Source organism: Macaca nemestrina, chromosome 14 (assembly GCF_043159975.1).
Source record: "Macaca nemestrina isolate mMacNem1 chromosome 14, mMacNem.hap1, whole genome shotgun sequence".
Taxonomy (NCBI): domain Eukaryota; kingdom Metazoa; phylum Chordata; class Mammalia; order Primates; family Cercopithecidae; genus Macaca; species Macaca nemestrina.
Window position 1 is genome coordinate 82,012,859 of NC_092138.1, and position 14,613 is coordinate 82,027,471.

The 14,613-nt window shown below is 40.0% G+C and overlaps 1 protein-coding gene across 4 annotated transcripts in view; it reads right to left on the reverse strand.

Moving 5' to 3' along the window:
• Positions 1-14,613, reverse strand: part of ECPAS (Ecm29 proteasome adaptor and scaffold) — a 126,032-nt gene that overhangs the window by 15,444 nt on the left and 95,975 nt on the right. For all 4 annotated transcript variants that reach the window (XM_011740353.3, XM_071078150.1, XM_011740351.3 and 1 more), the window contains 7 exons: positions 12,885-13,002; positions 12,449-12,616; positions 9,213-9,292; positions 8,182-8,287; positions 7,381-7,428; positions 6,055-6,176; positions 1,480-1,630 (listed from right to left, as the gene is read on the reverse strand). In XM_011740353.3, the coding sequence (XP_011738655.1) occupies positions 1,480-1,630; positions 6,055-6,176; positions 7,381-7,428; positions 8,182-8,287; positions 9,213-9,292; positions 12,449-12,616; positions 12,885-13,002 (793 nt within the window). The remainder of the gene's footprint in view (positions 1-1,479; positions 1,631-6,054; positions 6,177-7,380; positions 7,429-8,181; positions 8,288-9,212; positions 9,293-12,448; positions 12,617-12,884; positions 13,003-14,613) is intronic.

A 14,613-nucleotide genomic window follows, 5' to 3' on the forward strand; every position in this document is an offset into this window, starting at 1 on the left:
CTTGCCTAGGGCTGCAAAGTTTAGACTAGAATTTATGTTTCCAAATTCTCAATGCTTAGTAAACATTCTATGGACACCCAGGAAGGGGCAAGTCTACTGCTGAAAGAGGGAAAAATAATGAATAAATAAGCAGCAGCAATATTAGAGGTAAAGGGTAAAGAGAGTAAGTTATTAGAGAAGTTTAGGCAAGTTAAAAAGCAAATGGTGAACAGAGGAAATATGTTGTATATAACAGTGTTTAATAGTTCTAATAAAAAAAGTAAATTAAAAAGTCAAATAGAAAAATAGGCATGGAATATAAACACAATCACAGAAGAAATATAAATGACTAATACGATATGAAAAGGCAATGGACAATGCTAGGAAAAGAGTGCAAATTAGAAAAATGAGATTCTTGTTATCAGATAAACATTATTCAACAGTGGCAAAGGTACGGAGAAAAAAGAACAATTAAAACCTTTGATGTTGCAAAACCTCTCCACCAAAAATTCAAAATCACCTCATGTAGAGCACTATGTATACATTAAAAAGAATGTGTATATATAGACATGATATTCTATTAATTTAAAAAACAAATCACATAACAACATTCACAGTCTGATACTATTTTTAAATTAGTATGTTTGCTTGGTTTGGTAGCCTATGATTAAAAAGGAATTTGAGAGAAGGCACAGGAAACTTCTGATAGCAGGTGCTTCTCAGGGAATGATACTGTGGTGATGGGGAGACCTCCTGTGGGATTACTTTCTATCCTTCTGTATTAACTTTTCACAATAAACATGTCTCATCTGCAGTTTTTAAAAATGACTGATCAGGCCGGGCGCGGTGGCTCACGCCTGTAATCCCAGCACTTTGGGAGGCCGAGGCGGGCAGATCACGAGGTCAGGAGATCGAGACCATCCTGGCTAACACGGTGAAACCCCGTCTCTACCAAAAATACAAAAACATCAGCTGGGCGTGGTGGTGCATGCCTGTAATCCTAGCTACTCGGGAGGCTGAGGCAGGAGAATTGCTTGAACCCGGGAGGCAGAGGTTGTAGTGAGCTGAGATGGCACCACTGCACTCCAGCCTGGGTGACAGGGCAAGACTCCGTCTCCAAAAAAAAAAAAAAAAGACTTTGATCAGAGACTAGGTGACTCCATTACACCTACAAAGCAGAATGATTTTGAGATATGCCAAAGTCTAGGTGCAAATACTCTTTGCTTACAGGGCGAGGGAGTCCATGGAAGGACTCTGAAGGTATAGATCCAAGCCCCCAAAAAATTGAAATGTACAAAAAACTATGTTAAACAAATGTTAATTCATTTTTTAGATAGAAGTGTCAGTTTTCATCCAATTCACAAAACAGTGTATGAGCTGACAACCTCTCTCCAAAAAATAGTAAAACACTGCATGTGGTGAGACAGGGTGAGTTCTGGTAAGAGTAGTGACAATGTCATTCAAATGAACCTTGGTATCTTAACAGGGCTCTCCACTCACCTTTTCTTGCTCTGTTGCCCGGAGGCTCAAATAATTGAGAACTTGGGGCTCCAATACACTCAAGGACTCTAGCAGAGCTGGAATGAGTTTTGGTGCATGTGGTTTCAACATGGCTCCCGCACTTTTGCTGATCTTCACAAGGGTGTTAATGCTACAAACATATGGAACACAACTCCTGAGTCCTTTTAACAAAAGTGAGAAGACCTACAAATCTCACCATGAGGCTGTTCTGCAGTTCACTGCATTAAAGCATATTGTCACATGGTTACAGAGCCTGGTCTTGGCATTTTGTTTAACTTTTATTAAAGAAACTTTCAAGCATATATAGAGGTAGAAAGAATGACAAAGTAGGAAAAGCCTACCTTCATTAATAGTAGGAATGAAATTCCATGTATTATTTATAGTAGGAATTTATATTTATGGTGAAATTTTATGGTAGGAATTTATAGTAGACATGAAATTCTATGTATTCTCCACCCAGTTCAACAATTAGCAACATTTGACCAATTTTGTTTCATTTATGCCTCCTCCAAACATACAGCCGCCATTCCCCCGCCACTGTATTACAGTTATGTGCTGCATGAGACATTTCAGTCAACAACAGCAGACCACAATGTCCAGCAGTGGTTCCATAAGATCATACAGGAATACCCTGGGGATATTGCAGGTTCTGTTTCAGACCACCACAATAAAGAAAGCCACATGAATTTTCTAGCTTACCAGTGCATATAAAAGTTTTGTTTACACTATATTGCAGTCTATTAAGTGTGCAATAGCATTATATCTAAAAGTACATTAGTTAACTTTAAAATATCTTAGTTACTGATCATCTCAGCTTTCAGCAAGTCATTATCTTTTTGCTGGTGGAGGGTCTTACCTCAATGGTGATGGCTACTGACTGGTGGTGATTGCTGAATGCTGGGGTGGCTGTCATAATTTCTTAAAGTAAGTCAACAATGAAGTTTGCTGTATCAATCAACTCCTCCTTTCACAAAATATTTCTTTGTAGCATGAGACGCAGTTTGATAGGATTTTACCCACATTAGAACGTCTTTCAAAGTTGGAGTCAATCCTCTCCAACCCTGTTGCTGCTTTATCAACTAAGTTTATGAAATATTCTAAATCCTTTGTGGTCATTTTAACGATGTTCACAGAATATTCACCAGGAGTAGCTTGCATCTCAAGAAACCACTTTCTTTGCTCATCGAGATAAGAAGCAACTCCTCTCCTGTTCAAGTTTCATCAGGAGATTGCAACAATTTAGTCACATCTTCAGGCCCCACTTCTAATTCTAGTTTTCTTACTATTTCCACCATGTATGCAGTGACTTCCTCCACTGACATCTTGAACTCCTCAAAGTTACCCATGAAAGTTGGAATCAACTTTTTCCGAACTCCTATTAATGACATTTTGACCTCCTCCCATGAATCATGAATGTTCTTAACCTACAATGATAAACCCTTTCCAGAAGGTTTTCAATTTACTTTGCCCAGATCCATCAGAGGAATCACTAACAATGGCAGCTCTAGCCTTACAAAATATACTTCTTGAATAGTAAGACTTGAAAGTTGAAATTACACCTTGATCCATGGGCTTCGGAATGGATGTTACGTTATGTTAACAGCCATGAAAACATTCATTTCCTTGTACCTCTCTATCAGAGCTCTTGGGTGACCAGGCACATTGTCAATGAGCAGTAATATTTTGAAAGGAATATTTGTTTTTTGTTTTTTTTGTCTGGTTGGTTTTTTCTTTTTTCTTTTTTTTTTTTGAGCAGTAGACTTCAACAGCGGACTAAAAATACTCAGTAAACCATGCTGTAACAGATAAGCTGTAATCCAGACTGTGTTGTTCCATTTCTAGATCACAGAGCAGATTTAGCAGAATTCTTACGGCTTTAGGATTTTTCAGAATGGTAAATGAGCACTGGCTTCAACTTAGTCACCAGCTGCATTAGCCCCTAACAAGACCGTTGGCCTGGCCTTTGAAGCGTTGCAGCCAGGCACTGACTTCTCTCTAGCTATGAAACTCCTACAAGGTATCTTTTGCCAACAGAAGGCTGTTTCATCTCCATTGAAAATCTGTTGTTGAGTGTAGACATCTTTATCAGTGATCACAGCTAGATCTTCTGGGTAATCTGCCGCAGCTTCTATATCAGCAATTGCTGCTTCACCTTGCATCTTTATGTTACGAAGACAGCTTCTTTCCTTAAACCTCATGAACCAACCTGTGCTAGCTTCCAACTTTTCTTCTGCACCTTCCTTACTTCTCTTAGACTTCACAGAATTGAAGAGTTAGGGCCTTGCTCTGGATTAGGCTTTGGCTGAAGGGAATTTTGTGGCTGATTTGATCTTCTATCCAGAATATTCAAACTTTCTCCCTGTTAGCAAAAGGCTGTTTTGCTTTCTTATCATTTGTGTGTTGGCTGACATAGCACTTTAAACTTCCTTTAAGAACATTTCCTTTACATTCCCAACTTGGCTGTTTGGCACAAGAGGCCTAGCTTTCAGTCTATCTCAGCTTTCAACATTCCTTCCTCACTAAGCTTAATCATTTCTAGCTTTCTATTTAAAGTGAGAGACAGGCAACTCTTCCCTTCATTTAGACAGAGGGCATTGTGGGGTTATTAATCAGCCAATTCCAATATTGTTGTGTCTCAGGGAGTAAGACACTTGAGAAGTGGGAGAGAGATGGGGAACAGCTGTTCAGTGGAGCAATCAGGACACACACAACATTGATCAATTAAGTTCACCATCTTAAATGTGTGTAGTTCATACAACTCCAAAACAATTACAAAAGTAACATCAAACATCACTGATCACAGACCACCAAAACAGATATAACAATAATGCAAAGTATGAAATACTGTTAAGAATTACCAAAATGTGACATAGACATGAAGTGAACAGATTTGTGGCAACCCTGCATCAAGCAATCTAACTGTACCATTTTTCCAACTTCATGTTAATGTTTGCACACCCATGAAATCACCTAATGACACATCTCAGAAGTATCCTATTCACTAAGGGACGCGTGACTGCATTGGAAAGCATATCCCTTAACTAAACTTCACTATGAATATCTAAAAGACAAAGGTTCTTTATTATAATCATAATACCATTTTCACACTTTAAAAATATTAATGATTTTTCCATATCAAGTATCCAAATTTCTCTGTTTCATTAGCTTCTTAAACAGTTGGCATGCTAGAATCAGGATCCAAGCCCACTTATACATTGCAATCTACTGCATTTCCTAATTTTTTTTAACAGTCTCCACTCTCCTCTTTTTTTCTTATTTGTCCTCGACTGTATTCCAGTCAGGTCATTTAACATGTTCCTCTCTCCCCTGTACAGATCTACAGGCTAAACTGAGTCCACGTTCAATTTTGTAAACACACACACACACACACACACACACACAGAATCCTTCCTAGGCAATGCTGTGTGTGTCCTATTCCATCACATCACGATGCACTGGTTGTCTTTTTGTGCTGTGAGGAGTGATTGGTAAGTTCAGGTCTGGTTGCCCTGAATCATTATAAAGTTCTCGTCAGCCATTCACCCAGTGGATTTAGGGGCATCTAAGGATCACTACTTAGATTTTACTGAGGAGAGCAAAAAGTGATACTTTTTTGTGTGTGTATGAGATGGAGTTTCACTCTTGTTGCCCAGGCTGGAGTGCAATGGTGCGATCTGGGCTTACCACAACCTCCGCCTCCCAGGTTCAAGCTATTCTCCTGCCTCAGCCTCCCAAGTAGCTGGGATTACATGCATGCGCCGCCACACCTGGCTAATTTTTTTTGTATTTTTAGCAGAGACAGGGTTTCTCCATGTTGGCCAGGTTGGTCTCGAACTCCTGACCTCAGGTGATCTGCCCACCTCGGCCTCCCAAAGTGCTGGGATTACAGGCATGAGCCACCATGCCCAGCCAAAGTGATACTCTTAGTTGCATCTGCCTTTGCAGTTGTTAGGTGAGTCCTTCTAAAAAAAACTTTCTCTCATCAACTATCTACTTGCCATGAAATACTGCTGGCACTATTATTAGTAATTTGTTCTACTTTTAAGAGTGAAATAAAAATGGAACAGATAAAGTTCCTAGACAGCACTGTAGTTTAAAAACAAATAAACATACAAACTAGAATCCTACACTATTGGTTTTAACTTAAAGTAGCCATATATTATATCTAAAAGTGTAAGTACATTTTTTTGAATATTTTATCATTGCAGGTGGTAAACAGCTTGTCTTAAATCTAATAATGTGTGAAATATTACTAAATATTATCATGAACCAGCACGCTCCTGAGGACCTGCAGTGTAACCGGAAGATGTGCTTGTTGGGAGCAGAGGCTGATGACAACAGAAAAACATGCTTGACTCAGAATGCTGGGCAAAAGCAAGGTCTCACGAGAATGTTTCTGTGAAAATATTCTGTCTCACAAGTTTTCACAAATGACCCAAGGGTCATTCTCCTAAACCTCTTTCTCCATTATTTTCCAGAATCTAACCTTGAAAGAAACACGATTTCTAGGAACTGAGCAAATCCAATACATTCATTTCATCAACGGATGCACACCTGAGGGCTCGAACTTCCGTCACGGGGCTCATCATTCCTTTGTCCAGAAGGCAAGGCAGAAGGGCAGCGATGGTTCTCTGGCCAGCTGCTCCTTTGGCAGGGTCACACATTTTCACACAGACCTCACATACAAAGAGCATGGACGTTAGTGAAAGTGACCGCTCATCCAATAAAGCATTCATCTGACAAAAGACTTTCTACTTCACATATCTACAGAGAAGAATAAGTGAATCTACTTTCTCTGACACTACAGAGACACAGAGGAATGAGATATGAGATTGAGTCTTAGGTCTGCCGAGAACTAAACAGAAAATCTAGTAATACATTTCACTGTCTAAGCACTGGTCCTCCAATTTGTGAAATACAGAACAAAATAGATGATGATCAAATGAGAAAATATGTAAGAAAGCACTCTAAAGAAGGTTTAGGGCTGGGTGCAGTAGCTCACACCTATAAACCCAACACTTTGGGAGGCCAAGGCAGGCGCATTGCTTGAGCCCAGAAGTTTGAGACCAGCCTGGGCAACATGAAGAGACCCTGTCTCTACAAAAAATATGAAAAATTAGCCAGTCATGGTGGCATACACCTGTGGTCCCAGCTCTCCAGGACGCTGAGGTGGGAGGATCACCTGAGCCCGAGAGGTCGAGACTGCAGTGAGTTGTGATCACAGCACTGTATACCAGCCTGGGTAACAGAGTGAGACCTTGTCTCCAAAAAACAAAAAAAAAATTAAAAAAAAAAATTAAAGAAGTTTCAAAGTGTTATCATCATCATCATCATCATCATCATCATCATCATCAGTAACGTCAGGTCACACACAATATAGTGGTCAAGATCACACCTGAAACAAGAAAACACCTATATTTAAAACCTGGTTTTACTATTTCTGTGACCTATGGCAAGGTTTGTGCAACTAGAATGTAAAGTTCCTGATATATCACAAAATCAAGTTCAAGTGGGAGATAATTTAGTTTCAAAAAGCTTTCCAACCTCACAGATATGAAAGGTAGCTTTATATGTAAACATAGCAAAAGCAAGAGAAAAGACAGGTGTTGCTTGATCTGAGTGACGTGCTCTTCAGGGTTAAGTCAAAGTTTTATCTTAATTTCACCATTTAAAGAGACCACAAGTATACTCTGTTCAACATACCAGCATTACAGTGTTTACAGCACTCACTTTCTCATTCATTCTAAGAGTAGTGAACTACAACAGGAAGCCAATTATACTGCAACTACATGTCACTTCCTATGACAGTAAGTAAATCATTGTCATGGTCACCCAGAACTCTGCCCCACTCCATTCCCAATTTAAGACAGGAGTTTTCACCTTGCTCAGAGTTTTCAGAGCTAGTTCTGCTGCTTTTCGTACAGATTCCTAAAAATGACAAAAGTGTGAGATCATACAAGTTAGAGAGTTTCACTATCATCTACTCTACAATTTGCAATTTAATTGCCTCAGAGCCTATAGAGATTGGTGGAAAATCTTACATTTCATATTAGGTTAAAAAAAATTGGTATCTCATTAGACTCCCTGCCCATCAAGGAACACATTACCATGCCATACTACTAATTTTTCAACATTAACTGTAACCTATTTTGACCTTAATAAATTTAGCCATTAACAGTTGAGAAACTAAATGTATTATAAAAGTAAATACGTAAAGATCTATGTGAGAATTCTGAAACACTTAAAATCCTCCAATAAATAAAAAAGAAAGGTAAAACTGAAGTGCCTAATTTTAATAGTAAAATATCAAAAATACCTAAAATTAAGATTGCCCAAGAAAAATTCAGAGGAATTGGTCACATTATTTGAGAATAATTAAACCCATTTACAGAACTGATCAAAATACTGTTACTATATTCAAAACTGTTATTTGTCCCTAATCCAACAGAATCATGTGATCTCTACTGAAAGAAGGTATACAGCCACCTTTTTTTCAAGTCTATTTAATTTAGATCTAAGGATACCCAACCTTGCAACTTCACAGACACATTAAGACCGAAACTTTGGGGGAAAACATTGGTCCCTACCTGGAAATGGAATTTTGACATATACAACATAAATATTTTAATAATTCCAATTTAACTTTTTGTATGTATAAATGCTGATTTATTTCTATAATACCTTGATATCATCTTGTACTCTAAAAAGCGTTTCCCAAATTTCTGGAAGTTTATCAATGATGTCATCTAAGGGTCTTCCTCTCAATAAATCATTCAAAGCTAAACAGCTGAAAATTAAAATTTCATTTCAACATATGAAGAAGAAGGTCAGTATTTTACTATGAAACGTTTACACTAAAAAAGAAAACAGATTCTGCCTCTAATTCGAGTTCTCATCCCCTCACCCCAAAACAGCAATGACTTCTCTCCAGGTCCCTCAAATATACCATATATATATAGAATTTACAAGTATAAAATGTTTGTTTCCCACAACTACAATACAATCCCTTTGAGATGACACATCGTTTTTTATTCACCAGTGTGCCCCCAGGGCCTAGCACACTGCCACGTACATAATAGGCACTGAATGAATGTAATTTGTATACAGAAATTCTAACCTATAAAGTCATGACAGTACAAAAATATATCTCGGTATCTAACAATTTAACAGGTAATCTTCAACTTCTTTGATTTCATACTTATATAAACTATGACAATTTAGGAAAATCTTTAACCAAAGCTTAAATAAAGAAAAATAACTACCTAATGTAGCCAACAAGAAATATGCTTTTTAGTAGTTTTTTGTTTTGTTTTGTTTCGAGACAGAGTCTCACTCTGTCGCCCAGGCTAGAGTGCAGTGGCGCGATCTCGGCTCACTGCAACCTCTGCCTCCTGGGGTCAAATGATTCTCCTGCCTCAGTCTCCCGAGTAGCTGGGATTACAGGCACACGCCACTGGGCCCAGCTGATGTTTGTATTTTTAGTAGAGACGGGGTTTCACCATGTTGCCCATGCTGGTCTTGAACTCCTCATCTCAGGTATCCACCCACCTCGGCCTCCCCAAATGCCAGGATCACAGGTGTGAGCCACCACACCCGGCCAGCTTTTTAGTAGTTTTAATTTATTCCTTTTGCACAAAGTATAAAACCTGGAAATTCTGAAGGGAAAAAAATTCGGTTTTATTTGACTAAACTTATATTCCTAAAAATAGTACCTGGATTCTCGAACTCGCCACATATTGCTTGTAAGGTTCTTAACCAAATCTTGAAGAATTTCTTTCAAATATTTATCCACCTAAGGAAAGCAAAAGGATAAAATTTAAAATGCAAAATCCATCAATAATCAAATTATTCAACTCTTAACCACACTGGTTAACCACATGTAACCCACACTGCCCATGTTTGTGTATTTTACAGCCTCCATGTCTCTCTAGGCCACTCAGCCCACAAACCTCTTCCCACTTTTGGTCGCTATAAAGCTGCCAGGTGATCATTCTAAAATGTACATTTGATGCTCTTATTTTCCTCAGTGCATAAGAATGAAGTCCAATCACGCGGGCTTCACACAAAGTACACACAAAGCCTTCCATGACTCATCCAGACCCAAAAGTACCATATTCTGTCTCACCTCCATTCCTTGGCACATGCCACCTCTACCTACAATCCCCTTCCCAGGTCCTAATTGCTTGGCTAACTCCTACTTGTCCCTCAAGGTTCATATTAGCCGTTCTTTCTCAGAGAAGACTGGCTTGGGTACTCTCCTCTCTGCTCCTGTAGCACCTTCTGAAGGAGCATCACACAAAACCATTCAATAACTGCACTGTTCCACTATACTGGAGACCCTCAAGGGGGTCAGGTGCAGTTACTGCACAGGACAGTGGAGTTACTGAGGGACAGAGTCTCACATCATCAGTGCAGTTACCGAGGGACAGAGTCTCACTCATCATCAGTGCAGTTACTGAGAGACAGAGTCTCACTCATCATCAGTGCAGTTACTGAGAGACAGAGTCTCATCATCATCAGTGCAGTTACTGAGGGACAGAGTCTCATCATCATCAGTGCAGTTACTGAGGGACAGAGTCTCATCATCATCAGTGGAGTTACTGAGGGACAGAGTCTCATCATCAGTGCAGTTACTGAGGGACACAGTCTCATCATCAGTGCAGTTACGGAGGGACAGAGTCTCACTCATCATCAGTGCAGTTACTGAGGGAAAGAGTCTCATCATCAGTGCAGTTACTGAGGGAAAGAGTCTCACTCATCATCAGTGCAGTTACTGAGGGACAGTGTCTCACTCATCATCAGTGCAGTTACTGAGAGACAGAGTCTCATCATCATCAATGCAGTTACTGAGGGACACAGTCTCATCATCATCAGTGCAGTTACTGAGGGACACAGTCTCATCATCAGTGCAGTTACTGAGGGACAGAGTCTCACTCATCATCAGTGCAGTTACTGAGGGACAGAGTCTCATCATCATCAGTGCAGTTACTGAGGGACACAGTCTCATCATCAGTGCAGTTACTGAGGGACAGAGTCTCACTCATCATCAGTGCAGTTACTGAGGGACAGAGTCTCACTCATCATCAGTGCAGTTACTGAGGGAAAGAGTCTCACTCATCATCATTGCAGTTACTGAGGGACAGAGTCTCACTCATCATCAGTGCAGTTACTGAGGGACAGAGTCTCACTCATCATCAGTGCAGTTACTGAGGGACAGAGTCTCACTCATCATCAGTGCAGTTACTGAGGGGCACAGTCTCATCATCAGTGCAGTTAGTTGAGGGACAGTGTCTCACTCATTATCAGTGCAGTTATTGAGGGACAGTGTCTTACTCATCTTTTTATCCCCAGTACCTTACCCAGTGCCTGGTTCATGACTGTTCAGAATGAAAGATGAGTTTTACTTTTTAAGCCTCTGTGCTGTTTTGATATACACTTAGCAACTTGGTAATAATGAGAAAATAATGGTAGAATCACTTTTATACCAATGCTGAAATTCTCAAAAATTTATGGCTTTTCCACTTTTATAGGTAGGAAAGGTTTTGTTATCCTTACTTACATGTAAGAAAACCAAGACAAAGAGGTAAATAACAAACTGATGTCCTCCTATGTCTGCTTCTCTCAACATTCTCCATGGATGATCTCATCCACACTTGTGGCTTAATCCTTTCACTCACAGAGATGACACTCATGTCTCAAGGGTCTAGGCCTGTATCCTGAGCTCAGACCTACAAAGCCCATTGGCCTATTAGATCTTGGCTGACCCAGAAGTGCCACATGTTCTCCTGGAGCAAGCAAAACTCACTGAGTCTTCAAAGCTGAACCCTCAAGTACCTACCACCATGAATAGAAACATATTCAGCCTAGTACCAGACAGGTAAGACAGGAAGGGGCCACATTACGGGCAGGGACTTGTAAGATATAGTAAGGATCATGGAATTTATTTAAAGTGAGGCTGTAAAGCTACTAAAGGATCTTAATCCAAAATGGCACAATCTAATTTTCATTTTTAAAAATCACTTTTGCTACTATGTAGATAATTAAATGAAGAAAGGCAAAGAGGAAAAAAAAAGACGATGATGACCTGTTCATCGGGAAAGAATTAGGGAAAGGAGAGTGGATTCAAGGAATACTTTGGAAGCAGAATCAACAGAATTTGCTACTAGATTCAATTGGGGGTGGTGGTGAGACACAGCCCAAAATAAAGTATGACACCAAGTTTTCTGGCTTGGGCAAATAGGTGAACAGTGAGAATAGAGGGGGAAGGTTATTTTTTAAGTCCTATTCTGGGCACGTTGGGTTTATGGTATTCTGAAACAACACTGAAGTGAAAATGTCAAGTAAACAGTTACATATACAAGTCTAAAGTGCAAGTGACATCTGGACCAAAACTATAAGATTGGGAACTTTCACAATAAAGATGACATTTATATGCCTTGGAACTGATTGATACAGAGAAAGCTCAGAGAACAAAAAGATACTCAGAGACAAGCCCTGAGAAATCTTAGTATCTAAAAGTGGGATGGAACATGATTAACAGCCAGATGAGAGGACACCAACAGAGAAAACAAAATGGCAACTGCCTGCTTCCATGTATGTCTCCCCACCTAACTGAATTCGCTGGAGGTGGGGCCACAACCCACTCTCCACTGCGTCAATCATCCCTCTCCACGTTTACTATTCCATTCGTGTGAATATATGATCATTTCCTTAACCATCTTCCCAGCGGACATTTAGATGGTTTCCATTTTGGAGATTTTAATAAATGTTGCCATACACATCTTTGATACCTTGAAAGTAGGAAGAAAGCATGGAATGAAAGACAATTTGCTTGTTTAAACAAGTAAGTATAAAAAGTAGAAAGGAAGATGGGCACTGGGTTTAAATCCCATGCATGACCTTGGACAATCTACAGTGTTTTCCTAACACACGGTTCACAGACACTTACCATGGATTTGTCAGTGACCAACGCATTCCAAATACTTGTCATGGCCTGTCGAATGCCAAGGTTGGGATCAAACTGGTAACGATAAAGTCGAGGAACTAGCTGAGGCAGAAAAGGAGCCAGCTGCTCTCCAGCTCTGGTAGCAATTACATTAAAACCAAAAGCAGCACCCTAAAAATAATAATAGGCTGAAGTGACTCAGATGCACCCATTATAGTAAAATATTAACACAGCAAAAAATTCTCCCTCCCAAACTTATGCCTAAATACAGCCTGATTTATTGGGCTTTCCAATCAATAGTAGCTATGCGGGGTTCAGCTTTCTCATCAGGCACATACTTTCACAAAATGCACTGTATATCATTTGCCACTGTCTGCCAATGTAGCATGTTTGGTTTGCAGGAAAAAATAATAATAATTGTCCAGTGATAGCAACTTACCTTCCTAGAGTTCCACATTGCATGATGGTTGGCTAAATTCATAAATTTATACACAAGATCTGGCTGGCTAAGATCACTTGCCAGAGAACAAAGTTCCTTGTAGGTAGAAAGGCCCTGACTTGGAAACAAAGAAAAAGAGGTAGGCAATAATATACTTCTCTCTCTCCAGCCTAAAAAATTACATCATCAATATTACTAGGACATATTAAAATCAAATTTTCACTCAGTTTCTAATATTGAGTTATCACCATGGAGACAGAAAACAGGTTGGGAAGAATATAAAAAGTCACCTAATTCAACTATCAGCAATTCCTAAGCTCCTCTACATTGCTGCTGATAAATGACCTAAATGCACCTCTAAGTCCATAGAAGTGGTCCCCTCACCACCTGGGGATGTAACTCATTAATTCTCCATTATGTTATGCATAATCTCACATGATCATAAGAGAGTCATGTGAAGACGACATCTGTCTTCCCTAAGTCTTTTCTAAGCTAGACCACTCTAACCCTGATTAACTTGAGTCTTGTTAACTTTCCTCTGAACAAATATATCTAATCGTTTTATGTTATTTTGTAAAATGTAAGCACTTTTTTAAAAACTTAGAAGGAGTCTACAAGGAGAGTAAGTAGAATGAAAACAACTTTTGATGTGATAACAGTGTACTGTAGGGGAACGTCAACGACAGAACAAACTGCAGCTTTCTCCAGTTGCAGACAACAATGAAGCAGGCTCGTGTGGGACACCACAGCAAGGCCCTGCAACCAGCAAAGATTTGCCTAACGATCCACAGAAATAAAGCATGATTAAAATAAAGGAGGTCAAGCTCAAGAAATTTATTTTAAATGCTAAAGTAGTGACCTCTAAGATAAAGAATTACACCCACCCAAAAACAAGTGGCAGTGGGTGCGCCTAGCTACGCTTCCAGTGTTCCGCAGGACTCAGCTGCCTGAGAGCTGACCTCTTGGCCTAGTCAGTCTTCCCCAACTGCCCTGAGAGCCCAACATCATGGGCTCCCATGCAGCAGCCCACCACCAATGGCTGGTCACTGAGGGGACTTAAAGGGCCAGGCTTCATGCCTCAAAGCAGAACAACTCCGAAAGGCCACCCACGCCAGCTCAGAGCTCCTCAAGAGGCTGGTATCCACTGAAACGATGGCAGCAGCTCAGCCTTCCCTCAGTCATAGGTCCTATCCTGCTTCCTCATGTCCCCACAGTGATCCCTAGAGCACTCCCCAGTAAATTTCCCACACAGAAATTTCTATCTCAGAGTTTGTTTCCCAGGACACTCATTAAGACATCAGCCTGCCAGGCGCGGTGGCTCACACCTGTAATCCCAGAACTTTGGGAGGCCAAGGTGGGTGAATCACTTGAGGTCAGGAGTTCAACAGCAGCCTGACCAACATGGTGAAACCCCCATCTCTAATAAAACACAAAAATTAGGCGTGGTGGCAGGCACCTGTAATCTCAGTTACTTAGGAGGCTGAGGTAGGAGAATCGCTTGAACGCAGGAAGGGGAGGTTGTAGTGAGCCAAGATTAAGCCACTGCACTCCAGCCTGGGCAACAAGAGTGAGGCTCCATCTCAAAAAAAAAAAAAAAAAAAAAAAGACATCAGTCTTTTTTCCATATAAGTTTTCTTCTTCCACCAATAGATAACATTTCCTAAGCGGGTGAAAATCAACTTCATCACTGCTGTATTTACCAGACTAATAAACACACATATATATATAT